At 45.4% G+C, this 25,785-nt stretch overlaps 1 protein-coding gene across 6 annotated transcripts in view; it reads right to left on the bottom strand.

Annotated features, from left to right (window-relative positions):
* Positions 1-23,840, bottom strand: part of PALS2 (protein associated with LIN7 2, MAGUK p55 family member) — a 62,361-nt gene extending 38,521 nt beyond the window's left edge. For 2 of the 6 annotated variants that reach the window (XM_080663715.1, XM_080663717.1), the window contains exon 1: positions 23,570-23,840. Coding sequence is in view for 2 of the 6 variants with exons in the window: in XM_080663713.1 (XP_080519839.1) it covers positions 1,490-1,574 (85 nt within the window). In the remaining 4 variants the exon portion in view is untranslated. Of the gene's footprint in view, positions 1-1,489; positions 1,588-23,569 lie in introns of those variants that run through there. The other 4 variants (XM_080663716.1, XM_080663718.1, XM_080663713.1 and 1 more) reach the window with 2 other exon arrangements.
* Positions 23,841-25,785: the final 1,945 nt, after the last annotated feature.

The following is a 25,785-nucleotide window of genomic DNA, read 5'->3' as shown; positions in this document are numbered from 1 at the left end:
CTTTCCAGAGATACTGGCTGTTTGTCCTGCATGGGGGAGGGTTCCTAACACAGATGATGAGTGAGAGGTTGGGGTAAATCTGGTTCTTCATAACAGAACTAAAGGAGGCAGGGGTGCAGGAAAAGACTGTCCAGGAGTGAATACACTAAAGCAGTGTTTCTCAAACAGGGAACTCTTGGCATTTGGGGAGCAAATATTCTTTTTGCACAGGACTGTTCTCCACCAGATGCCTGTAGTGTTCCATAATTATGACAACCAAACTTCCCTTACACCCTTCCCAACACTCACCTTCTGTTCTGCCAACTTAAAGCACTGCATTAATATTAATATTAATGTGTTCTATCTCGGTAAGTTCTTAATTTAGCTATTATGAGGGCTCCCAGCTTGCTCACCTGGTCTTGCCTACAAATGTAAAGGAGAAGCCTGCCTGAGGACAGGCTCACCACTTACTCAGTCCTACTCACGCCTCCCATTTCAGAGAGGGCAGCCTGCACAGCTACCGAGGAAATCCTCATCAGACACATATTCTCCATGAACCAACCTAGTCCCTCACTTATAAATATAAGCCAGCTGTTCTAGATCACCAGACATTTGAAGAAAATATCAGTGACAGTAGACAGAGCTGAAAAGACTAAACTAGGGGGAAAACAGATGGTGTTGAGAACAGAACTTCACAATTTATTTTTACAAGCATTCTCAGAGGTCCGTGAGAGACTATTACACTCTTAAAGGAATGCGCCAATAAGAGGGAGAAAATGGAGCAACCCCAGAATAAGAAGAAGTTCCTGGCAATTAAAAATATTGTCACACTGTTTAAAAATCAAACATCACACTAAATGACAGAATAAAATTGAAACTGCTAATAGGAAAAGTCAAGTCAGAGTAAACTCCCAAATGCAGAACAAAGAGGAAAAGATAGAAAATATGAAAAAACTGAAAACATATAGGCCAAGTCCAACAGTACCTATCAGGAGCTTCCTAAGACAAGATCAGAGACAAGATGGGAAAGAAACAGCTGAAGAAATAATAGAAAAAAGTCCCTGCGTTTTTTGTTAATTTTCACTTGAGGATATTTTTCCATTAATTTCTACAGAGAGTGGAAGGGAGGGGGAGTGACACAGAAAGAGAAGCATCAATGTGAGAGAGAAAGACACTGATTGGTTGCCTTCCCGGGGTGGAGGATAGAGCCTGCATCAGAGGTATGTGCCATTGACTGGAATCAAACCTGGGACCCTTCAGCATGTGGGCCAACGCTCTATCTACTTGGCCAAACAGGCTTGGGCAAAATGTCCCTGAGTTTTAAATGACAAACAAAACTTCAGGATGAAAGGCTTGCCAAGTGCAGAGCAGACAGAATGGAAAAGAGCCAAATATGGACACATCTATAAAAACTCCAGGCCCGGCCGGCATGGCTCAGTGGTGAACATATTGCCTATTCCTTCTTCCTATTCTTATCCCCCAAATATTGCTGCACAGTTCTATTACTTACCATTCCTATGAACCAGGAGGTCACGGTTCAATACCCAGTCAGGGCACATGCCTGGGTTGTGGGCTCGATTCCCAGTAGAAGGCATGCAGGAGGCAGCCCATCAATTATTGTCTCTCATCACTGATGTTTCTCTCTCCCTGTCCCTTCATCTCTGAAATTAATAAAAATATATTTAACAAAACAAACAAGCACACAAACAAACAGAAAACAACAAAGAAAGCTATAAAACATGGACAAAAGAGTAACTGATTTAGCAGACCCAAAGTGGCCAAACTCTAAAGTAGCTGCTAGGAAAGCAGAAAATTCCATTCATAAAACAAATCTTCCAAAGGCTCAGGAATTAGGAGCATAAGTTACCTGAGGTGAGGTGAACTACAATCAAGAGACCCAGGTAATACTAGGTCAGTATTCATCAGCCTACTGCAGTTACCTTTCTCTATTCCTGCATTGCCATTGTCTTGGAATTACTATCTATTTGCTTAGGTTTTCATTATACTACTGATCAACAATTCAACCCCATTCTCCTTGCAGGGTAATAATTGCTGGCCCCTCACCCTCCATCACACAAGACTGAAAAATAGAGGTTTACATTCTGGAGAAAGTAAGATAAAAAGTGTACAGGTCAGTGAACTCATATGGGAAATGGGACTGCTGAATACTGAGACAACACCTTCACCTGCTTCACCCCTTTGACTACCAAAGCATTTGGCCTGGACTTTACCTTCCAGGCAGATGTGAAAGGTATACGCTGGAGAATATGACCAGCCTGAGAGGAAAGGCACAGACATCAAGGTCAGGTATTCAGCCCAAGCAATCCAATCACAGAATGGCTACAGGGAGCTCACCATGCAAACAGAGCTTCCCCACTCTTAACAACGAGCAGTAGCCCTGGGATATTAGGTGCCGAGAGAAGCCTGCAACATGAAAGAGAGACAAGAATAAACAACAAACGGGTAAAATCTACTTGAAACTATTCAGAGTGAAGACAACACCAGTAAGTATCTCAGAGAAATAAGAGAATATTGTATTCAAGAAATGACAGTAAGACTGGTATAGAAGAACACCCAGAGGAAACAAAAGAGCTTAGAAATAGAAAAGCAAAAGCAGAAATAAAAAATATTAAAACTGAAAAATCAAGAGTTAGCAACATAAGCATGCCATTTACGGATGCGGAGCTAAATGCAAGAAAATCAGCTAAAAAAGTTCTAAGTGCCAGCCTCTGGGGAGCAAGAAATAGAGATAAAGAGAACTGAGGAGCATTGTTAGTCCTTCATCTCTATGCATTAACAATTAAAGAAATTAAAACCTTGCCCTAACCGGTTTGGCCCAGTGGATAGAGCGTCAGCCTGCGGACTGAAGGGTCCCAGGTTCGATTCCGGTCAAGGGCATGTACCTTGGTTGTAGGCACATCCCCAGTGGGAGGTGTGCAGGAGGTAGCTGATCGATGTTTCTCTCTCATCCATGTTTCTGACTCTCTCCCCCTCTCCCTTCCTCTCTGTAAAAAATCAATAATATATATTAAAAAAAAATTAAAACCTGCAAAAATACATCTCTCATGTGTAAAGAGTAAACTGTTTAAATGCAGAAAAATCAGAGAATTGTAAGCATTCTTCTAAAATTAAAAAGAAACAAGGCTTTTTAAAAATTTTTTAGGCAAAAGCCTGGGGAAGACCAAGTTATCCTTGGGTGACATGTTTTATTTTATTCTTTGTATGTATTATGGCAGACATATATTTTAGTAAAACATCCCACTAAAATATAATGTGTAAAATCAATACTTAAAAATCACGAGTATTTTCAATTTTTAAAAGATGTATATTCTCTATATTCATAGGTATAAAGATTTAACTTAAAAGAAAATTCTTTAGTCGATCTTAATTCATCATAAAACTGCTTCCATTCACTGCCATGTTTATCTAGTGTCAACCCACGTGATTGTCCTTAACTCACACACTACTGATCTATAATCAAACACAAATCAGAGTCACTGATCTATAATCAAACACAATTCAGATATACCACTATGTTATACTAACATGAGACAGATCTATCTAAAAAATATTTTTATAAACTTCTAGATTAGCTATCAAATTACAATATTTTATTCTTATCTCACTTAGCACTCAAACTGGTCTTCAATTTTACTTACACCAGCTTTTGAAGCACTGAGCAAAACACCACACACAAGTAAATACAAGACACAGCATTAAAAATAAGCACACAACGTTTTTGTTGACGGAAACATTCTCTTCTTAAAGATATAATGCTGCTCAATCATGCCCTCTGGATAGGAATGCTCCGTTAGAAGACAGGGGAACACAGGCTCCCCATGTAAGGGGTCCTTGTACGAAATGTCAAAATATAGTTTACAAAAAATAAAAAATTGAAAATATCCTATATAATAAAAGGCTAATATGCAAACTGACCAAACGGCAGAACAACCAGTCGCTATGACGCACACTGACCACCAGGGGGCAGATGCTCAACGCAGGAGCTGCCCCCTGGTGGTCAGTGTGCTCCCACAGGGGGAGCGCCGCTCAGCCAGAAGCTGGGATCATGGCTGGCGAGCGCAGCGGCGGTGGCAGGAGCCTCTCCCATCTCTGTGGCAGCGCTAGGGATGTCCGACTGAGGGCTTAGTCCTGCTCGCCACGGAACTAAGCCGTCAGTCGGACATCCATCCCCCAGGGCTCCCGGACTGCAAGAGGGCACAGGCCGGGCTGAGGGACCTCCCCCCGACCGAGTGCACGATTTTCATGCACCGGACCTCTAGTAAATACATAGTTTAAATGTTAGAAAACTTTGATTCCATGTGTCCACACGAAAACCTTACGTAGAATAGCCTTACTAATTATTTAACAAGTTTTAGGAATTTAGAAAGTCCACAGAGGTACTATACAGCCTATCCAAAAGGAGAGATTATTTTAGGCTTTAACCTCACATTTCTTATCTGAAGACTTCCCGGTTGTAAGAAAGAAACTTAAGGAATACGCAATATGTTCAAAGTGGTGAAAAAGCACTCTAAGTAGATGAAATGACAACTGAACACTAGTACTATTTTAATCTTTCCCATTGCAAATTTCCCGATGGCAAGCATGAACACCAGATCAACTGTACATCCTTGCCAGCCCCTCACTTCTAGCAATTAAGGATTGAGTGGATAGGTATTTTGAGAATGTTGGTAACAAAATGAACTAACAATATGGTAATCAGTGTAGTTTTTTCATAAATCTTCAAAAGGTTACACAAAGATATTGTTTCAAATATTGCAGAATGTTGTACAACTCATTTTCTATAATGATAGTTTCCTGCTTTAACAGAACTTCCTTTATATGCTTTGTGAGATCGGATAAAATGGCATTAATGGTGTAGTTTACATTTAGACTCAGTGAAAAGAGTCCCCAGTGGCCTATCAGGTGCCTGCACTCATTTCAATATAGGTCGCCCAGGACAAAATGGCCGGGGAATCCAGTTGGTCTTCATACCCCCTCACCGCTCATTCCCACAGCTCTTTCCTCCAACTCAGAGCCCTTCTTCCTATGCTTATCCCCAGATTTTTCATGCTCAAATTTCCCTGGTTCTCCAAAAATCAAGGTCCCAAATATTGCTGCACAATTCTATTACTTACCCTCTCTAGGGTTTCTCTCACATCCCCCTATTTAAAACATTTATTACACTAACTAAATTGTCAGCAGATGATTTTGTCAGGAGGGAAAGGAAAAGAGAGGCTATCATTTATTGGTTAGCGATTCCCAGCCACTTGTAGAATCAAACATATTAGCACTTCCTTACCGTCTTCTCAAATCTCAGAAGAAAATATATCCTCTCCCCCCCCCACGGGGCTGCTGCCTATGCAATGAATCAAGTCCCACCAACCCACTGTGGGACCATGATCCAAGGGTTATCCTTCTACTGTAACTTCAGTATTTTTCTTTAATACTCCCACATTTATAAATGTGCTAACATCTTCATCCTTCAGTAACAATTTCTTAAAAGCCCTATTTTGAACCCCACTTCCTTCTTAAGTCACAGCCTTCTCTCTCCTTTTCTCCAGCACACTGGGTATCATTTCTTTGGTTCTCCACTTTCCCCATCTCAGCCATTACTGTCTTCCTACCACCACACCCTTGACTTTCTACAGTAAGTTTAGGAATGGCCTAATCACACATCCTGCTGAGGACAGACCTTCACTACCGATAGCGTCCCTCCGGTTCTCATTCTTTACTTGAGTGATCTCATTCACTTCTAGGGCTTCAGCTAATTTCCATGAGTATGATTTCCAACTCTGAGTTACAGGTCTCACCTTTCTCGGATACCTTCTTAACATACGTCCCCGGGGAGTCAGAAAGCCTTTATCGTTTTCAGAACTCCTCACCCTAACTACTCCTCCTACTGTAGATTCTAGCTCTCATTATTATGACATCACCTCCCATCCATTCTCCAAAGCTTAAAATCTCAGAATCATCCATTTTTCTCCTCTCCCTACCCTCCAGACATCTACTTCTTCCCCAAATCTTTCCTTCCTCTTTAATGTTTCTTTAGTCTCAAATTCATCCTCAACACAATTTCCACTCTCCAACTTCTGGTTCAGTTTTTATCTTGCTTTGTCTGAACTATGTTAAAAGCCTCTTAATTGGTCTACTAATCTCCAATCTTTCTCCACCCTAGTCGCTGCTCCAGACTGTATCATCCGTAAGTATTCTGGTTAAAGTGCAGAACTCAGCCAGAGAAGTTAGACATACATTCTTTTTTCAACAACTCAATAGGTCGTGTTGTTCCTAATCTGCTCTCACAATGTAGTAGCCCTGCTCTGAATAGATTTGTATTAACCTAACCACTAACAAAGCCGGTCAAAGCCTCATTATTTTATTACAAGAAAATATGTAGAAGTGTAACTGAATCAGCAGAATTATCTGAAAGTGCTTTTACACAACTAATAAACACATGACTACAGAATCATGATCCAGATGCTATTAAATATTCAAATTTGAATCTTTTTTAGTATCTCAAAACTAGATTTTAGGTTTTTTTTTTCTAGATAACAGTTTATATATGCACTTACAAATACCTAGAATTCATAATACCGCCATCCATCTAGCTCAGTTGGTTAGTGTCGTCCCTATGTGCCAAGGTTGTGGGTTTGACCCCCAGTCAGGGCACATACAAGAGTCAACCAATGAATGCGTAAGTGGAACAACAAATCAATGTTTCTCTCCCCTCCTTCCTCTCTCTCTAAAATCAATAAAATAAAAAGTAAAGGGAGAGAGAGCTATCCTGCTCGTTAATCAACACGGATCCTTCCTTCAGAGCACCAAGGACAGAAGCCGTGCACTTTACTGCGGAATTCCTAGACTCAGAAGAGCAGCCTCTCAAACACTTAGATATTTCTCAGGTAATGTGTCTTCAGAATTAAAGCGGGCTTACTGATGCTGGTTGTGTGCTCATGCAATGAGGACCTGACACCTCTTCGGGGAGGCAGCAGCTGCAACACCATGCTCTCCATGGCTGGCAGAGATTCACCAAAGAACGTATATGCATATATGTATAACGGGTGGACAGAGACAATAGTGTGGTGAAGGCCTGGTGTGTGTGTGGCGGGGGGAGGAGTTAAAGGTGGGGGCGAGGACATCCATAATACTTTCAACAATAAAGATAAATTGTAAAAAAAAATAATAAGCATACACATTTGATGTGGTGGGGTAGGACAGTTCGGGGGGGGGGCAGTTCAAAAATATATCACTTGGTAAACTAAGGAATCCTATTGTCAACAACTGATCTATCTACACAGAACAGACTAATGGTCGCCGGAGGGGACAGGGATTAGGGAGTGGTACACCTAAAACTAATATGTAAGTAGAAAAAACAACAATTGATCTATCAATGAGGTATTATCAGTTTTAGATCAACGGAAGGCCAATCAATGAAACATTTCCACTGATGACAATCAAGGATTAAGATACAATTGATGTGTACTAGGAGGAGACAGGAACTATTTACAACAAAGAAAATTCAGAACACATCCACACTCACCACCCTGACTGCTATGGAGAAGTTTCCTCATACTTTGGTTTCCATCACTGCTCCTTTATGGCATAGGATTGTTAGCAGACACAGGCTTATTGCACTTACGTTTTACTAAATGGCCAATGTGTTTAGAGCAACATCAACTGAGTTAGGTTAAGGAAAAATGAAGTGGCTCTTTGAAAATATTCCCCTTTTTCCATTAGTGGTATATTCATTCAATTTTTATCTTTATATTCCAATGACTTATTTTGTTCTGTTTGACACAATAAAATCAAACAAAAATCCTTGCATTCTTTGTTTCATTCTAGAATTTCAATGTTTTTCACTTATTATGAAACCATGATAAACCATTTTGTATGTAGTTGTTATATGTAGGAGAATTTTATCAATAAGCAGGAATATATTCAATTCTAAAAAAATACTACCAGATGCTAGTAGTATTTGTGAAGCATTTTATTTAAGCTTCTTGCTTATAGAAAAAATTAGAACAGGTTCAAATACCGTCAGAAAAAATTCTTGCATAAAATAGCTAGAACCAACACTCTCAGAAAAAAACCTGGACTCAAGAACTAGCTCAACCCAGGAAGCACCTTGAGCACGTGAAAAGCCCTCATGCAAAAGAAAGTACTTAAGAAATCATGTCAAGAGGCCTTCAGAATTTGGAAATAGGGTGATTCCTTAAGAACTAAACTGTCAAAGGAAACACAAGACAAATAAACTTAGCAGAGAAAAGGACACCCTAAGAGGAAATAGTTAAACGTATTTGGAAATATTTGTCTAATCAAAGTGTCTAAGATATATCCTAGGATAAGAACACAATAATGAAAACAAACAAAACAGTGACAATCAAGTTCATTGTGAGCTGTTGGAACAGTGTGTTAACAGAAGGACAGTATCTGATCAAGCCTAGAAAAAAGGGAGTAATAAATTGACCCAGGTCTCTCAATTCCCCAGGGAGAACTTGCCTACTCTGTATCCCAGGGTTCTCAGTCTTGGCACTACTGACATACTGGGCCAGATAATTCCTCGTTATGGAGAACCATCCAATGAATTGTTTTAATAGCATCCCTGACCTCTACCTCCTAGATGCTAGTAAGCACTCTCATCCCCATCCCAACTGTGACAATAAAAAAATGTCTTCAGATGTTACCAAATGTCCCATGGGAGGCAAAACTGCCTCCTTAAAAATCAGTGGTATATTCTAAATAATTCAATTAGATGCACCAAGCTAATATAGTTTGATATTTCTAGCATCAAACTCATTCTGCTTTTTTTGCTCATCTAGTAAATGTCTCATAATAATTTAGCTTTCTAGAGAAAAGTGTGGTCATGTTGCAAGAGGTATATACTATACAGTTCTTTGGTAAAATTAAAAAAACACTTTGTATGTGTTTTCTGATAATAAAAATGAAATCACACACTGCTCATATTTCCCTACAACTTGTAATATCGTTTTAAGTATATGTCATGCATTTGGACATTATAAAAATTGTTAATTCTTATAAAAATTGTTATTCCTTGTTTCATATTCTGATCTTCCTTACCTCTATCAGTATCTTGATTTTCTAAGTTTCCCCTTTTCCTACTTTATACAGTTCCTCTGCGCCTCTCCACTACAACACCCACACAGATCGTCCATCATCATTACTGTAAATTGAAAGTTGACAGTATTATCATGCAGGATAAATGAAAAGAATTAATACCCAGGTAAATGGTCTTAAAAGAACATTTTTATTTTTTAATAATGTAGTTGGGAACACCTGCTTAAATCTAGGTAATATAACAACTTATTTTTTAAAAATAAGAATCTAAATGAACCTTTACAACACAATCAGGGCTTATTTTGTTCCCAAGCCCTGAAAATCTATGGACTGTCCTTTACCTAGGAATCCCTTAGAAACTTCAAAATAGCTCTACATGCCATTTGACTGGCCATGGTGAACTCACTCTTTCCCTATATTCATCTTTCCCTCCCCTTCCCTCTGCCACCAGTCTTTCAAGTCCTCATTACCTCACCTTTAAATTATCACTGCAAGGCTTTGCCCACGTATTGTCTCTTTCACTGTGGTCCACTCAACATAAGACTATCATTCTATTACACAGATCATGTTAAAATATCTTTTTAACCACAACAGTGCATTAGAAAAACATGGTTTTCTGTCAGTTGAGAATGTTTACATTTCTCTTAAAAATCTAGCTTTCTATCTAGTCAACCTAATTCCTCTATTCTCTAATATAAACTGTTTTAACCAAATTGATCTACTTCCTATACACATAACCACATATCTCACTCCCGTTTAAAATGTCCTCACTCATGTTACTTCAAGCACTATTTTTTTTTTTCTTCTTGGCTATTCAATGCCTACTCAAATTATAGCCTACTTCTTGATTTTTTAAGAGTCAAAGATTTAGAGCTACAAGAAATCTCAAAATTTATTCAGTCAAATGAGTAGCAAGTCCTTTCTCCACAATGAGAATTTCTTTTCCTATACTCTTTCACAACTTATAGTCTGCTGCCTGTAATAAAATACTCCTTATATGCTAATCTGTGTCTCTTCCCAATTTATCCAATAACTAGGGGCCCAGTGCACAAATTGGTGCACTTTGAAAGGAACTGTGGGGTGTGAGGCTGCAGTAGGCACAGGGGCGGGTCTCGGCCCACCCTCCATGCCCCACCCAACTCCTCTCCGGCAGCCCCTGGTCCTGTCTGCTGGCAGCCCCACTCCCACTGCCGCCGCTCCCACACGCTGATGGCACCGGCCCCGCTTGCACCCGCTGATGGCATGGAGTGATTGGGGCCGGTGCCAGCAGCGGGTGAGAGCGGTTGCTGCTGCCTTGATCACCCCTCAGGAGCAGGGGGAGGTGGAGAAGCCCTCAGGGGTGATCAGGACCAGCAGCCGCCGCTCACACCTGCTGATGGCGCTGAGTGATCGGGACCGGCACCGGGCACTGGCAGCGGGTGCAAGCAGGGCCGGCATTGGCAGCGGGTGCGAGCGGCGGCTCTGGTGCCAGCAGCGGGTATAGGCGGGGCTGGCGCCAGCAGCAGGTGCAAGTGCCAGGCTGGACTGCAACAAGCAGGAGCAAAGCATTTTCAGTAACCACCAGAGGCTCGCCCCGAAGACAGCGACTGGTGCCCCCACCTTGGTCTAGCATCCCCGCTCACCTGCTCCACCATCCCACTGTGGCCAACACCCTCCATGTACCACACACGCCCCCTGGTGGTCGGCACACGTCATAGCGACCAGTTGTTTGGTTGTTCCAGTGTTCCACCATTTGGTCTATTTACATATTAGCCTTTTATTATATAGAACTAGAGGCCCGGTGCACGAAATTCATGCATGGGGCGGAGGGGTATGTCCCTCAGCCCAGCCTGCACCCTCTCCAATATGCGACATTCCTCTCACAATCCAGGACTGCTAGCTCTCAACTGCTCACCTGCCTGCCTTCCTGATTGCCCCTAACCACTTCTGCCCGCCAGCCTGATCACCCCTTAACCACTCCCCTGCCAGCCTGATTGATGCCTAACTGCTCCCCTGCCAGCCCGATCGCCCCTAACTGCTCTCCCCTGCAGGCCTGGTCAACCCTAACTGCCCTCCCCTGCAGGCCTGCCCCCCCCCCAAATGCTCTCCCCTGCAGGCCTGGGTCCCCCACAACTGTCCTTCCCTGCAGGCCCGGTTGCCCCCAATTTCCCTCCTCTGCTGGCCTGCTGTCCCCTAACTGCCCTCCCCTGCAGGCTTAATTGCCCACAACTGCCCTCCCTGGCAGGCCTGGTCCTCCCCTGCTGTCCATCTTGTGGCGGCCATCTTGTGTCCACATGGGGGCAGCCATCTTGTGTGTTGGAGTGATGGTCAATTTGCATATTACTCTTTTATTAGATAGGAGGACAGAGGCCTGATGCACTGGTGGGGGCTGGCTGGTTTGTCCTGAAGGGTGTCCCGGATCAGGGTGGGGGTTCCCTTGGGGCATGGGGTGGCCTGGGTGAGGGGCCCGTGGTGGTTTGCAGGCCAGCCACGCCCCCCAGTGACCCAAGCGGAGGCCCTGGTATATGGGATTTATTTATCTTCTATAATTGAAACTTTGTAGCCTTGAGTGGAGGCTAGGGCAGGCGGAAAGCTTGGCTTCCTCCATCGCCGGGGAAACCCAAGCCTCCTGCTCGCTCAGTGGCCGCAGCCATTTTTGTTGGGATTTATTTATTTTCCATAATTGAAACTTTGTAGCCTTGAGCAGAGACCCAGGCAGGCCAGGGCTGTGGAAACTTGGCTTCCTCCATCGCTGGGAAAACCCAAGCCTCCTGCTCTCTCCAGCTCTGTGGCTGCCGCCATTTTTGTTGGGATTTATTTATCTTCTATAATTGAAACTTTGTAGCCTTGATGGAGTCCACGGCCAGCGAGGTGTGCGGGAAGCTTGGCTTCCTCCATTGGCAGGGAAACCCAAGCCTCCTGCTCGCTCAGTGGCCGCAGCCATTTTTGTTGGGATTTATTTATTTTCCATAATTGAAACTTTGTAGCCTTGAGCAGAGACCCAGGCAGGCCAGGGCTGTGGAAACTTGGCTTCCTCCATCGCTGGGAAAACCCAAGCCTCCTGCTCTCTCCAGCTCTGTGGCTGCCGCCATTTTTGTTGGGATTTATTTATCTTCTATAATTGAAACTTTGTAGCCTTGATGGAGTCCACGGCCAGCGAGGTGTGCGGGAAGCTTGGCTTCCTCCATTGGCAGGGAAACCCAAGCCTCCTGCTCGCTCCGTGGCTGCAACCATGTTGGTTGGGTTAATTTGCATACTTGCTCCTGATTGGCTGGTGGACGGGGCTTGTGGGTGTAGCAGAGGTACAGTCAATTTACATATTACTCTTTTATTAGCTAGGATAAGTATTAAGCATCACCTATGATCATGGGACAATACTTGGCTTAGAGGATACAAAGACAGTTTCTTTCCTCAAATACACTATACAAAGTAACCCTTTTAATATGTGAATTTCTGCTATATACACAGATTTACTTCTGGTGAAAATTTCTACAAATTCTAAGTTGCTCTTTACGGAGATATCTTGGGAAAGAGGGAACTGAAGATAAAAGAAAAGGGAAATAAAGAGATAGCAGAGAAGGAGGTGAAGATATTTGCAGTGCACTCTTAGAAGCAGAGACAGACAAATCTCCATCCTTCAACCTGGAATAGTCTGTTGGGAAGAAGAGGAAGGAGATGAGAATGAGAAAGACAGACAGAGCCAAGTCAGTGTTACATTATGTTATGTTCTGAGGAGTACTGCTGAAATTATCATAAGTGGAAAGAACTATAAATACCCACTTGGCTGTAGCAAGCTGAGTTAAATAAAGGTTACTAAAAGCATTATTTTTTTTTAACTCTCAAACATCCAAGTTATGCTATCTCTAGAACCACCACTGGAACCATAAGGTGGAGTCAGTAACTTCTAAGTGAAAAAAAGAAAGGCTCTGAATAAGACACCTACCTAATAAGTGCTTCTTAGAATTTATGAGCACCCCCTCCCCCCCCCAGGTTGGAAATCCTGAAAGTAGTGGTAAATGAAAACTAATTGTAAAGTACCTGGTATTTCCAAATTGAACTGCATTAAATGTCATTATCTGTTTGACATATTTTACTTAATGTATTAACTGGGTGAACATTAAAAGTTTATAAGGATTTTTAAAGGTTCATTCACAATCTCAGGCTACTTTTCCCCATAACATCCTAAATTCCTTCAGGGAAAATTTCTCCACCTTGGGGTATTCGAGAACCTAATGCTAAGGATGGCATGGGCATACTGTGACAACTTTGCCTATTTGCCTCACATGGTGTTCCAACCTTCTTTAAAAACGTACTTTAAATTGTTTTCAGTTATCCCCCATTCCAAAAGATTACTAGTTTTAAAAAGAAAATGAAAAACATCTGAATCAACTTATATAAAAAATGTGCATGACCATTGTTTAATTTCTAAAATAAGCAACTTCAATTAGTTAAACTTAACTCAGTTACCCAAGTTTCTTATACCAAAGTCCCAGATAGAAGGTTATTTAATAGATGAATAGAAAGGAAAATGATCCCTAGCCGGTTTGGTTTGGCTCAGTGGATAGAGTGTAGGCCTGTGGACCAAAGGGTCTCAGGTTCAATTCCAGTGAAGGGCACATACCTTGGTTGTATCCTTCCCCTCTGGGTCCCTGGTTGGGGCTTGTGTAGGAGGCAACCAATAGATGTGTTTCTCTCATACTGATTGTATGTTTCTCTCTGTCTCTCCTTCTCTCTTCCACTCTCCCCCCGCCCAAAAAAAAACAATGGGAAAACATCCTCAGGTGAGGATTAACAACAATAAAGGCAAATGATTTTATTTCTGTAATGCTAAATTTTTTATAAAACGTTTTATTATACAGGGTGAGGTAAAAGTAGGTTTATAGTTGTTCCTATAGAAAATATTACAAAAAATAAATTATAATACAAGAATAAACTATGTTTTGCATATTCATAACTGTAAGCCTACTTTTGCCCCACCCTGTAGATATACCAACATGCATATTGTAGGTAAAATAAAAGGACAAATCCACTTAAAGAGAGCCACATTCATTCTAAACAGTAAAGAATTCCTATCACAACATGTGATAATGGACCATTATAAACATACTAGAGGCCCGGTGCACGAAATTCGTGCACCGGTGTGTGTTCCTCAGCCCAGCCTGCACCCTCTCCAATCTGGGATCCCTCTCACAATCCAGGACTGCTGGCTCCCAACTGCTCGCCTGCCTGCCTTCCTGATTGCCCCTAACCACTTCTGCCTCCCAGCCTGATCACCCCTTAACAACTCCCCTGCCAGCCTGATTGATGCCTAATTGCTCCCCTGCCAGCCTATTTTCCCCTAACTGCCCTCCCAAGCAGGCCTGTTTTCCCCTAACTGCCCTCCCCTGCAGGCCTTGTCCCCCCAAACTGCTCTCCCCTGCAGGCCTGGGTCCCCCCAACTGCCCTACCCTGCAGGCCTGGTCACCCCTAACTGCCCTCCCCTGCAGGCCTGGTCCCCCCCAACTGCTCTCCCCTGTAGGCCTGGGTCCCTCCCAACTGCCTTTCCCTGCAGGCTTGATTGCCCACAACTGCCCTCCCTGGCAGGCCTGATCCCTCCCAACTGCCCTCTCCTGCTGGCCTGGTCCCTCCCAACTGCCCTCCCCTGCTGGCCATCTTGTGGCGGCCATGTTGTGTCCACATGGGGGCAGGATCTTTGACCACATGGGGGCAGCCATCTTGTGTGTTGGAGTGATGGTCAATCTGCATATTACTCTTTTATTAGACAGGATAGAGGCCTGGTGCACCAGTGGGGGCCAGCTGGTTTGCCCTAAAGGGTGTCCCGGATCAGGGTGGGGGTTCCCTTGGGGCGTGGGGCGGCCTGGGCGAGGGGCCTGTGGTGGTTTGCAGGCCGGCCACACCCCCTGGCGACCCAAGCGGAGGCCCTGGTATCTGGGGTTTATTTATCTTCTACAATTGAAATTTAGTAGCCTGGAGCGGAGCCAAGCCTTCTGCTTGCTCCATGGCAGCAGCCATTTTTTTGGGGATTTATGTATCTTCTATAATTGAAACTTTGTAGCCTTAAGCGGAGGCCTGGGCCGGCCAGGGTGTGCAGAAAGCTTGGCTTCCTCTGTCGCCCGGGGCAACCCTAGCCTCCTGCTCTTTCCAGCTCCGTGGCTGCCGCCATTTCTGTTTGGGTTTATGTATCTTCTATCATTGAAACTTTGTAGCCTTGAGTGGAGGCCTAGGCCGGCAAGGGCAGGCGGAAAGCTTGGCTTCCTCCACTGCCGGGGAAACCCAAGCCTCCCTCCTGCTCTCTGTGGCCGTAGCCATCTTGGTTGGGTTTATTTGCATATTTGCTCCTGATTGGCTGGTGGGCGTGGCTTGTGGGTGTAGCGGAGTAATGGTTAATTTGCATGTTACTCTTTTATTAGATAGGATTGAAAGTACAGTCATTTTATTTTCTTTAAAAATTTTTTTTTTTTTTTTAGAGAAACACCTATGTGTGAGAGAAGCATTGATCAACTACCTCCTGCACGTGCCCCAACCTAGCATCAAACCCACAATCCAGGTATGTACCCTGACCAGGAATCAAACCGGCCTCCTTTCGGTGTACAGGACGACACTCCAACCGAGCCACACCAGCAGGGCAGTAAGTATGGTAGTTTTCTTCATTCAAAATAAAATGCTACATTATCAAACACCACTTAATTTTGTAGTCCTTTAGGGAGGGGAGCAGGAGGAAAAATTGGGACTGTGTGAATTTTTAAAAAATCTTTAGATTATGTTGGGAGAAATTTTTGAGGTCACATAGTCATCTTTCCATCCAATATTTAATTTGCTTTTTAAACACACTGAAATGTCATGTAAAAATAAGACATAATCTTATTCAACAACACATAATTTACTGGACTACTTTAAAAGCAAAGGTCTTTTAAAAATATTTACTAAATAAAACAGCTCTTATATTGGACAGAAAAAAGTAAAGGTTATGAACTGAGCAAACAAAAACATGTTTACTCAACAAATAGTATCCGCTGTACACAACACTGCACCAGACAGTAAGAGAAGGAAAAGGATACTGACTCTTACTGAAGACATCAAGTGTACCGAGCTCCCCGCTGGACGCTTTGCTTATGTTATGCAATTAAAATTTTAAACCAACCCCACAAAGTAGACATTACAATCCCTGTTTTAGAGATGAGGTATATTGAGTTTGGTAGTAACAACTATGACTAAGCTCCAAGCCCTTGGCATCCAGAGGAAAAAATAAGGACTTGCAACAGTAAAACCTATGTGCGAAGTTCCCATGAGTGAAAACACACAAACCAGTCATTTATATGATGTGTACTGTACTTGCAGTTATGTGTTCTGTTCTAATTTGTCCTGTACTGAAGAGGTAAACTGTGGATGAGACCAGCATGACAGCTTCTGGGCGGAAGCAAGCCTGAACACTTATTAGCAGAGAAGAAACAAGGGGGCAAAGGAGAGTATGAAATTGGGCAAAGCAACGGAAACTGACTAGCTGTTTGTACAGGTGCCAACCTGGCTGAAGTAGAGACCACGGTGAGACAAACCAAATTCTAGGGTTTGAGTTATCTAAGTGGTGCAGAACCCTAAAAGCTATGCTGATTGATTTGGCTATAAAACAGAATATTTATAGGACTCATTATTTTACAAAATATTGGCTCTTGGGGACTTGAAAAATATAAACATGCTCTGGCCCCATATCAGACCTACTAAATTAGAACCCTGTCGCATAGGGCAGCTCTAAAAGATTTTGATGCCCCCTTAAGTGGAGAATCCCTGTACCAGAGTCAGTTCCTGGTAAAAATGACCTACAGAACAAAAATATCACCAAAGTATATGCTGTATCTTCAAAGTATGTCTTCAAATAAATCAGCTTAGCATGTTCCTAGGTTAAAACTCCTCCCAAGATGTAGCCTCTTTGGGCCCCACTACAGACTGTCCCTAAACTAAACCCTTCACTTTTCCTTTCCTAAGCTTATGGCCTTTGGTCTGCTCAGTGTCCTTTTCATCACACTTTCCAACAGTTTTTTCTAGAAAAGTTCCATTCATTTTCAGCTGCCCTCCTCACCTTTTCACAACATTTATCCAATCCAACTAAGAGCTAACAATCCTATCTAATAAAAGAGTAATATGCAAATTAACCATCACTCCGTTACACCCACAAGCCATGCCCACCAGCCAATCAGGAGAGAGCATGCAAATAAACCCAACCAAGATGGCTGCGGCCACGGAGCGAGCAGGAGGCTTGGATTTCCCCACCAATGGAGGAAGCCAAGCTTTCCGCACACCCTGGCGGGCCCAGGCCTCCACTCAAGGCTACAAAGTTTCAATTATAGAAGATACATAAATCCCAACAAAAATGGCAGCAGCCACGGAGTTGGAGAGAGCAGGAGGCTTGCGTTTCCCCGGTGATGGAGGAAGCCAAGTTTCCGCAGCCCTGGCCTGCCTTGGCCTCCACTTCAATTATAGAAGATAAATATATCCCAACAAAAATGGCTGTGGCCAGGCCACGGAGCAAGCAGGAGGTTTGGATCTGCTCAAGGCTACAAAGTTTCAAGTATAGAAGATAAATAAATCCCAGATACCAGGGCCTCTCTTGGGTCGCTGGGGGCCATGGCCGGCCTGCAAATCACCACAGGCCCCTCGCCCAAGCCACCCCACGCCCCAAGGGAACCCCCACCCTGATCCAGGACACCCTTCAGGGAAAACCAGCTGGCCCCCACCCATGCACCAGGCCTCTATCCTATCTAATAAAAGAGTAATATGCAGATTGACCATCACTCCAACACACAAGATGGCTGCCCCCATGTGGTCAAAGATCCTGCCCCCATGTGGACACAACATGGCCGCCACAAGATGGCCAGCAGGGGAAGGGCAGCTGGAAGGGAACATGCCTGCAAGGGTGGGCAGTTGGGGGCGATCAGGCCATCAGGGGAGGGCAGTTGGGAGGGACCAAGCCTGCAGGGGAGGGCAGTTAGGGGCAATCGGGCTGGCAGGGGAGTGGTTAGGGGGTGATCAGGCTGGCAGGCAGAAGCGGTTAGGGGCAATCAGGAAGGCAGGCAGGCAAGCAGTTGGGAACCAGCAGTCCTGGATTGTACATTCCTTCCATAAAAGAAATAACATTTCTTTTGAATATCACCAGGAGCGTGCTTTTCAGATCTTCCAACCTCATATACCAGCAAAATTTAAGAGAAGAGAAACTTGCTTTTTGGGGGGTGGTCGAGTGTGAATATTATCACTGGGGCACCTACTTGGGTTGCCTCTCCAATCCCAGTTCACATGGTTATAGCAAGTACAACCAAGTTCTAAGAATACAACATAGTTTCTGAAGAGGGGCGGTGCCGGAAGCCAATTTCAGCATGTCAGCAGCGCTGAATCATCTGGGAACAGCTAAAAAGCATCTCCCCCAAACCCAAATAGGACATTTCCCCAAACCTAAAGATTTGTATATATTATTGTCTTCTGCCAGACAGCTCAGGGCATTTTAATCTGCATGTTATTGCCTCCTGTTGGCAAACACCTGAACAGCTGTAGGCTGTCCCCCAATCTGACAATGTTTCCGTAAACCCTACCCTTTGAAGTGTATTATCACCACCTTGCCTTAGGACAAACTGTGTTAATAAAAGCAGGGTCCTGAGTCAAGGAGGAAATCCTTAGCTCCTTTAGCTGAAGCTCCTCTGACCCCCAATGCCTTTCAAAACTATCTACGCGCAGCTCCTTTCTCCAGATCGCTGACCCCTTTGTAATGCTGGAACAAGAACCCCGGCAGGGAGGGAGAGGTGCTGGAGGAATGTTTCCTGTTGTCTGGGTGGGTACAGGGAAAACTCAGTAGCTGTTGGTGGCGTATTTTCCATTAAGAAGACTAGGAAGGGGTGCTCTGCAGCAGGAGCAGAAATGAAGGAAAAGCACAGTGAGGAACAGAGAGAGCAAGTGGATGGTGCTGTCTCTGGAGCCCCCAGTCACAACCGCTGGACTTCATTAGACACACCCTGCATATTTACCAAAAATGTGTCCTCCTGCTTATCCCAGTCAGGTGGATGTCTATTACTTACAGCCAGAATTAGCCTACTTAACAGCACTACCACCTACTCCTTCCATTACGGGACATTTAACACCAAAACCTCAGGAAGAAGAGAACCTCAAACTTTTTTTGCTATTGTTGTTTAAAGGGGAATGTTTACTGAATGGTAGCTGTGTACCAGGAACAGATCTAAGTCCTTGAATTATGGCGTTAAACAGAAGGGATAAAGCCACTCTTTTCTCGTGGGGCTTACATTCTAGAGAAAACATACGGATAATGAAATAAATTCCAGTTGTGTTGCAGAAAAAAATTTAAAAAGGGGTGGTGGGAAATGAGGACAGTGTCATTTTGAAAGGGTGGTTAGATAATACTGCTTGTCTGAAAAGGTAATATTTGAGTAGAAACCTGAAATGATGAAAAGAAGCCAGTCGTTTAATGTTTTAGGAAGAGAACTGCAGGCGGAAGGAACAGTACTAAGTCAGAAACAAGCCATAATATTCCTGAGGGACATGACAAAAGGGCAGTGTCCATGGAACACCGTGAACAAGTGGGTGCGAAAGAACGGGCAGAGGAGGGATTGACCTAAGAGGAAAAGGTGAAAGGTGGTGAAGTGTAGGGATCTGATCAGGTATAGAAACGAGCAGGCAGTGGAAAGGATTTGAAAATAACTTGAGCTTTATGAAAAACTCACTATATTATCTTTAATTTTAATTTTGCCTCACGTCGGTGATAACTTTAACACCCAGGTCTTTGGAAATTATCATCCCCAAGTATTTGACACAATCCTGAGATTAGCCAGGAATGAGCATTTCCTATGCAGAAAATCGCTCTTCTCATACACTTTGAATTTTTTTTTTTTTTAACTTTAGAACAAAATCAAAGCCATCTGAAAGGAAACAAGAAGAATCTAGGATGACAGAAACTACTTTAAATTCTATCTGGTTTATTATATTACGAATGAATCTACTATGAACAAGACTGTACGAAGGTAAAGGAAGAACGTTAAAAGTTAAGTTCTAGGCTCCAGTAAACATAGCATCCTTTGTTCACTGAGTTCACTATTATTGAATTGGATATTACCATGGTTAAAAACTGTCAGATGAGAAAAAGTGAAAACCAGACTTCTGACTTTAGAACAGCCACTGATTACTGGTCAACAAAGTTTCAAGTTTTAATCGTATCTCTATTACTATGACAAGGAAGAACTTCCCCTACGTGGTGAAATTAAGTACCCCAGATGCTTCAAAATCTCTCCTCTGAAAGCTTCTGAGACAGGAGACAAATCGGTTTAAAGAGTTTTAGATAGAGTACACCCCACAGAAGAGGGATGTTCTCTCCAGACCTTTCCAGAGAACCAAGTGTGTACACTAAGCCAGTAATTACACCTCCACTGCTTCTAAGATAAATGTCGGTCAAGTCAGATCTTTGAAAGCTCTTATGTATTCATGAATCTCCTCTTTCACTATGTTAGATATTTAGGTAGCCCACTTAACGGCAGACCAAAAAGTAGGCTGTTATGAATAACACAATCTATAAAGGGAGGTACTCTGTGAGTGAAGTGAGCTAACGAAAGAAAAGTCATTACACACACACCTTGATCAAGACTTGATTCTGAGTGCAACCTCAACACATTTCCAGCAGTTTGGCAAGGCGCCCAGGGGTGATTAGCAGCTGGTGCATGTGAGGGAGGGATGTGGTCTACCTGAATTGTACAGTCTCCCCCCAGTGGTCACATACAGATAACAGACAGAGCAGGGGATCACTGCAGCTTCTGAGCAGCTAACCAAAAATACTCTAAGCAGAACCTGGTCCCCACAATGAAGAAATAAAACCTCTAAATCAGTGCTGGCACCATATCAGTAAGGAGGTCTGTTATACTAATCTGCTCTTAGGGCAGTGGTCGGCAAAATGCGGCTCACGAGCCGCCGCGGTTTGCCCCTCTGTTGACTAATGAGTTTGCCGACCACTGTCTTAGGACATTCATAAATGTGAAGACTATTTTTGGAAGACAAGAAGCTACAGGTAAAACAAAACTAGCATAATTTTTCTCAGTGTAATTTTTTAAAGGAATAACTTAAGAGTATTCTCAAACAGCACAATATCTGTTTTACCCTAATGGGCAGGTGTTCGTCCTTCCTGAAAGAAATACCGGCACATCTCTTGCAAGTTAACCACACCCACCTGAAGTAGAGTTCTGATACAAATGTAGACACAAAATAAATCACCTTGGAAAAGAAAATTATTATCAGTAGTATATACCTAATATCTAATTTGCAAAACAATACTTTTCAAAAACCACCTATAACTAGGTAATTTATAATAAAGTAAGTGATGTCAAAAATACAAATGGGTCCTCTTTTAATATTTATTTTCTTAGTGTTTTTGTAATTAGATATCCTTTGAATAACACTATCCCTGTATTACTTGCAACTCCCAGCAATAATTTGCTATTACTTTTAACAAAGCTTGGGTGTCAAAAATGTGAAAGGGCCTTTAATTAAAATGTAGGTTGTCTTCTGCTAACCATCCATTATTAAATGGTGAAGTATATAAATAACCTTCAACAAATAAACAACTTCAATTTTTAAAAAGGCTTTTAAATAAGGTAACATAAACAGACAGGGTCTCACAACTATGATTTTCTTGGTTATCCCAAGCTAAGAAGAGGGAAGAAAGGAAGGGACAGCAGCCGGCTGTGTAGTCTTCTGGAATAATTTTAGCCTGAAATGAGACTCAGAAGAAAAAAAAAGAAAAAAAAAGCAAACTGCTCCCTCAAATGTTTAAGAAAAATATGATTCATTTTAAAAAATCCAACAGTTGGCCTAGAGAAGAGTAAAAAATGATTGTCTTGCATGGAGCTATCAGACTTGCTTAAGCACCTTAATTTTTCCAGTGTTTATTTAATCTAGAATGTTAAAAAAAATCATTTTGAAAGTCTAAGTGGGAAAAGAATTAAGGTGGCATCAATCAGAAGACTTTTTTTTCATATATTCAGTGTCTATAGGACAAAATAGAGCAACTAAAAGTATTACCATTTGTACATTATGTAACCCTAGTCTACAATAAACATGGACCTTAAAGAGTCAGACATTCTGCAAACATATATTTACACACGTATTTAAATATATGATAAATTTCAGATACAAATGACCTCAAAATGACACAACTCATAAAAGTTCTTTGTTGACTGTATTAAGGCCTCAGAAGACATGACTATAACCAGGCCTGATGCCTTATCATTGCACTGTAGATGCCTAAAATGAGCAATAATTCTGTGAGGTCTGGTGCTGTTATATCCACGCCCCGCAAGGATCTCCGCATTGGTAACAGCGTGTTACCTCGCCTAATACATCCGCGATGCACAAGTTTCCAAACGACCATTTCAAAGACTTCATGGGAAGAAATGGCTGCTAAGTCATATTCCAGTTGAAGAGCATTTTAACGCTCCTCAATGTTCCAAGCCACAGGAACACTAATTCAGGAAGCAGAAAGTACAATTCCAACAATCCCCAAAGACGTAGGAAGGAGCAAAACGTGGCGAGCTTGACCTTAACAGGCTGTTGGTAAGTAATGCGGAGGATTTTCTGAGCCTCCCCATCACCTGCAATTCCCTAGCCTCCCTTCCACACGCGATGCCTCAGCTGATGGAAGTTTAAGGGATGAAATCCCAGGAGCGGGCGAGATGGAGACGCAACTCCCAACAAAGTGTTAAAAAGTCCTTCTGCAAAATACATCCACCAGCCAATCCACATCCTGTCATCACACCGATCCCTCCATGGACTCCCTCCTGTCCCTTCACCCAGCCAAAAACAACCCAAAACACAGCGGCGAGCCCAGGCACCTTTCTGGTTCCAGATCGATGTACCCAGGATGGGAAAGCACCGCCTGGGCAGCGACCGCCCCCGGAGCGGCGTGTGCGCGGCCCACCACCCCTCCCGCCGACACCCCGGTGTCTCGCGCCCGGGAAGTGGCGGCAGGAGTTGCAGAAAGCCCCCTCTCCCGGGAACTCGGGGCCAGGCGCAGCCAGGAGCCGGCCCTCTCCGGACTGACCCGAAGGTGTCAGCCACGGCCACTGCCGCCACGGCGCGGCTCCCCATTCATGCCTGGCCGCCGCAGAGGAGCCGGCCCCGCGCCCCAGCCCCCGCCGGGCCCGCGGGGAGCGCGAGGGGAGAGCCGGCGCGGCGGCCGGCAGCATGCGCCAGACACGTTGTCGCGCTCCGGCCGCCCGCCCGCCGGGGAGCCGGGGGCCGGGGGCCGGGGGCCGGGGCCGGGGGCGCGGCGAAGGCGTCCGCTCCGCGCGGGCCGGACTGGAGCGCCGAGCAGCCCTCCCCGCACCGCCGACCCGGCCCCAGCCCCAGCCCCGGCCCCCGGCGGCTCGAGCCCAGGTGCGGAGGGGGCGGGGCGGGCCCGGGTCCCGCGTGGCGCGCGGCGACCAGCAACAGGGCGCCCCCGCCCGACCCCGGCGCGCGGTGAGACCGTTACCCGAGCGACATGGGACCCCCGGCAACTCACCGGCTTGCACCTCGGCCGCCTCCGAGCCGCCACCGCCGGTCCTCTAGCCCGCCGCCGCAGCCGCCGCTCTCCTTCAGCCGCAGGCGCCGCCGCGCAGCCCCATCTACAAACTCCGGGCGCGGAGTTGGGAACGGGAAATGCGGCTCTCGCTCCCCTGCGCGGCCCCTCCCTCTCTCCCCACTCCGCCTCGGCTCGGTCGCCCGCGCCGCCGCCACCACGCGCGCGGCCGACCTCCCCGCGGCTGCCCTCCTCCCTCTCCTCCTGCTCCTCCCGCCGCCACCGGGGCGCGCTCCCTCCCTCCCGGCCCCGCGCGTGCGCCGGACGCCCAGGAGCGCGCGCTCGGGCGCGAGGGAGCGCCGCCGCCTCCGGGAAGCCGGCCCCGCCCCTCGCCGCGCGGCGCCCAGGTGGAGGGAGCCCCTCCGAGCGCCCGCAGGCGGCGCCCCGGCCTGACAGCGCCGCCCGCGCCCGCGGCCTCTCCCTGGTCCTGCCGCGGAGCCGCGCCCGCGGGGACTCGGTCACACCTCACCTCCGCCGGGTCTTCCCGGCCTAATTGCGCTGTCACTCGCTTTTACTGATGGGCAGCGGACTCCATGGGCCCCATCGAGGCTCCTCCCTGCCCTTCCCAAGAGTTTACACTCAAAGAACCCAGTGGCGGGCACAAAGCACACACAGACCTGGAAGAAAGGCCTCGGAGCCCCTCCCCCGCCCTCACGCCCCCGGCTCCGATGTGTGTTTGGCAGTCTCTGCACAGCTGACGGTGTCCACGAATTTTCTCCCAAAGGCCCAGCCGGGGGGTGTGATTCACACCCGAGGAAACGGACGGACACTGGCTCCTTTCATAGCCCCGAGGCCCCGAGGAACTCCGGGCGGTGCGGGACACTCCCCGACACCCCTCGCTCAGCTCCTCCCAAACATCTGCTCTCCAGACCTCAGCGGGGGCTCTGCACCCTTTCACCTCGCCTCTGCCTGGCGGGTGGTGAACGGGGCTGAGTGTCCGGTGTGCTGATGACACGTTTCGACGAGAGCGCAGATTTAATTTTTCCGTTGAAAGAGACTTGAGCCATGCAGGGCAGCAGCGAGACAAGCAGAGAACTTGGGTTCCCTTAACATCTACCTCACCCCCAAAGATCTCCCTGTGAACCCTCAGACCTGTAGCGGGGGGGCGGGGGGGGAGGCTTTTGTTGAGGATGTTATTTAAATTTTACAAAATGTGTTTCCTGCGTTCTTTTCAAATCGTGAATGTAGAAAGAGCAAGTAAAACTTGACAGGAGAGGAATGTCACATCAGGTGACCTCCAGCATGCAGCCTTTCCCGGCTTCTCTTGGGCACGTTGCACTGTCCTGCACCAAGCAGGCATTTGATAAATGTCTGCAGAACCAGTGAGTGCATCGTGGCCTGGTGGATTCATTGATGGAGTTTCAAGCTGTATTGTCCCCGCCTCCTCCCCTCCCCCTACTCTGTGAGTGTGGTTGGCATGGGCGCCAGGGAGCAGATACTATGGATGGGGTGTATTAAGAAGGCCCAGGTCCCCAAAACTGATTTTTCTCCGCAGCCTCAACCAAGCAGCAAAGATTAATTTACTTTTCCTTGGGATCATTAATTTTGCAAACCAACATTCCGAGGGAGTTTGTAGAGTATTAATTTAGAACCTTCTGTCCTGGAACAGCAAACCTGAGGAAGGGAAACTGGAAGCATCTGAGGGGACCAGAATGTCCTAACAGGTACAGAGTAACGGTAGTCAGCGCAGCTGCATGAAATGGGGCAGAGTGGGTTGTGTGCCCAAGAGGGAGGCAAGGCAGAGGCAGAGAGGGAGAAGGTTTCTCTTCTCAGGGAGTCAGCAAACCTTTCAGCAAACCCTTTCCCACCTCCTTGCTCTCCAGGCCCATTTGCTGGCCACAGGCTATGCAGAGCCTCATTCCTGCTGCACCCTTAGCCAGGCCTGTGAACTCATTTCTCTCTCCGTCTGACTCCCAACCTCCTCAACCTCCTCCTACCCAGCTAGTGGCCTGAGCGCCTCCGGGGGAGAGGAGTGAATGTCACTGCTGGGAGTGATCCTTTAATTTTCTCAAGGGTCTTCTGGAAACAATGTCCTAACCCCCTTCTCCACCCCCATTCCCTGCAAATAGGATAAAGAAGTTTGCAGGAGGGCGAGATAGCGCATCTCTGCCCCTCCAAACACAACACCTAGACCTTGACTTACAGCTAGGACCAGCCTG

Source organism: Plecotus auritus (genome assembly GCF_963455305.1).
Source record: "Plecotus auritus genome assembly, chromosome: 4".
NCBI lineage: Eukaryota > Metazoa > Chordata > Mammalia > Chiroptera > Vespertilionidae > Plecotus > Plecotus auritus.
Note: the sequence above shows the minus strand (reverse complement) of the source record. Positions and strands in the feature narration are given on the sequence as shown.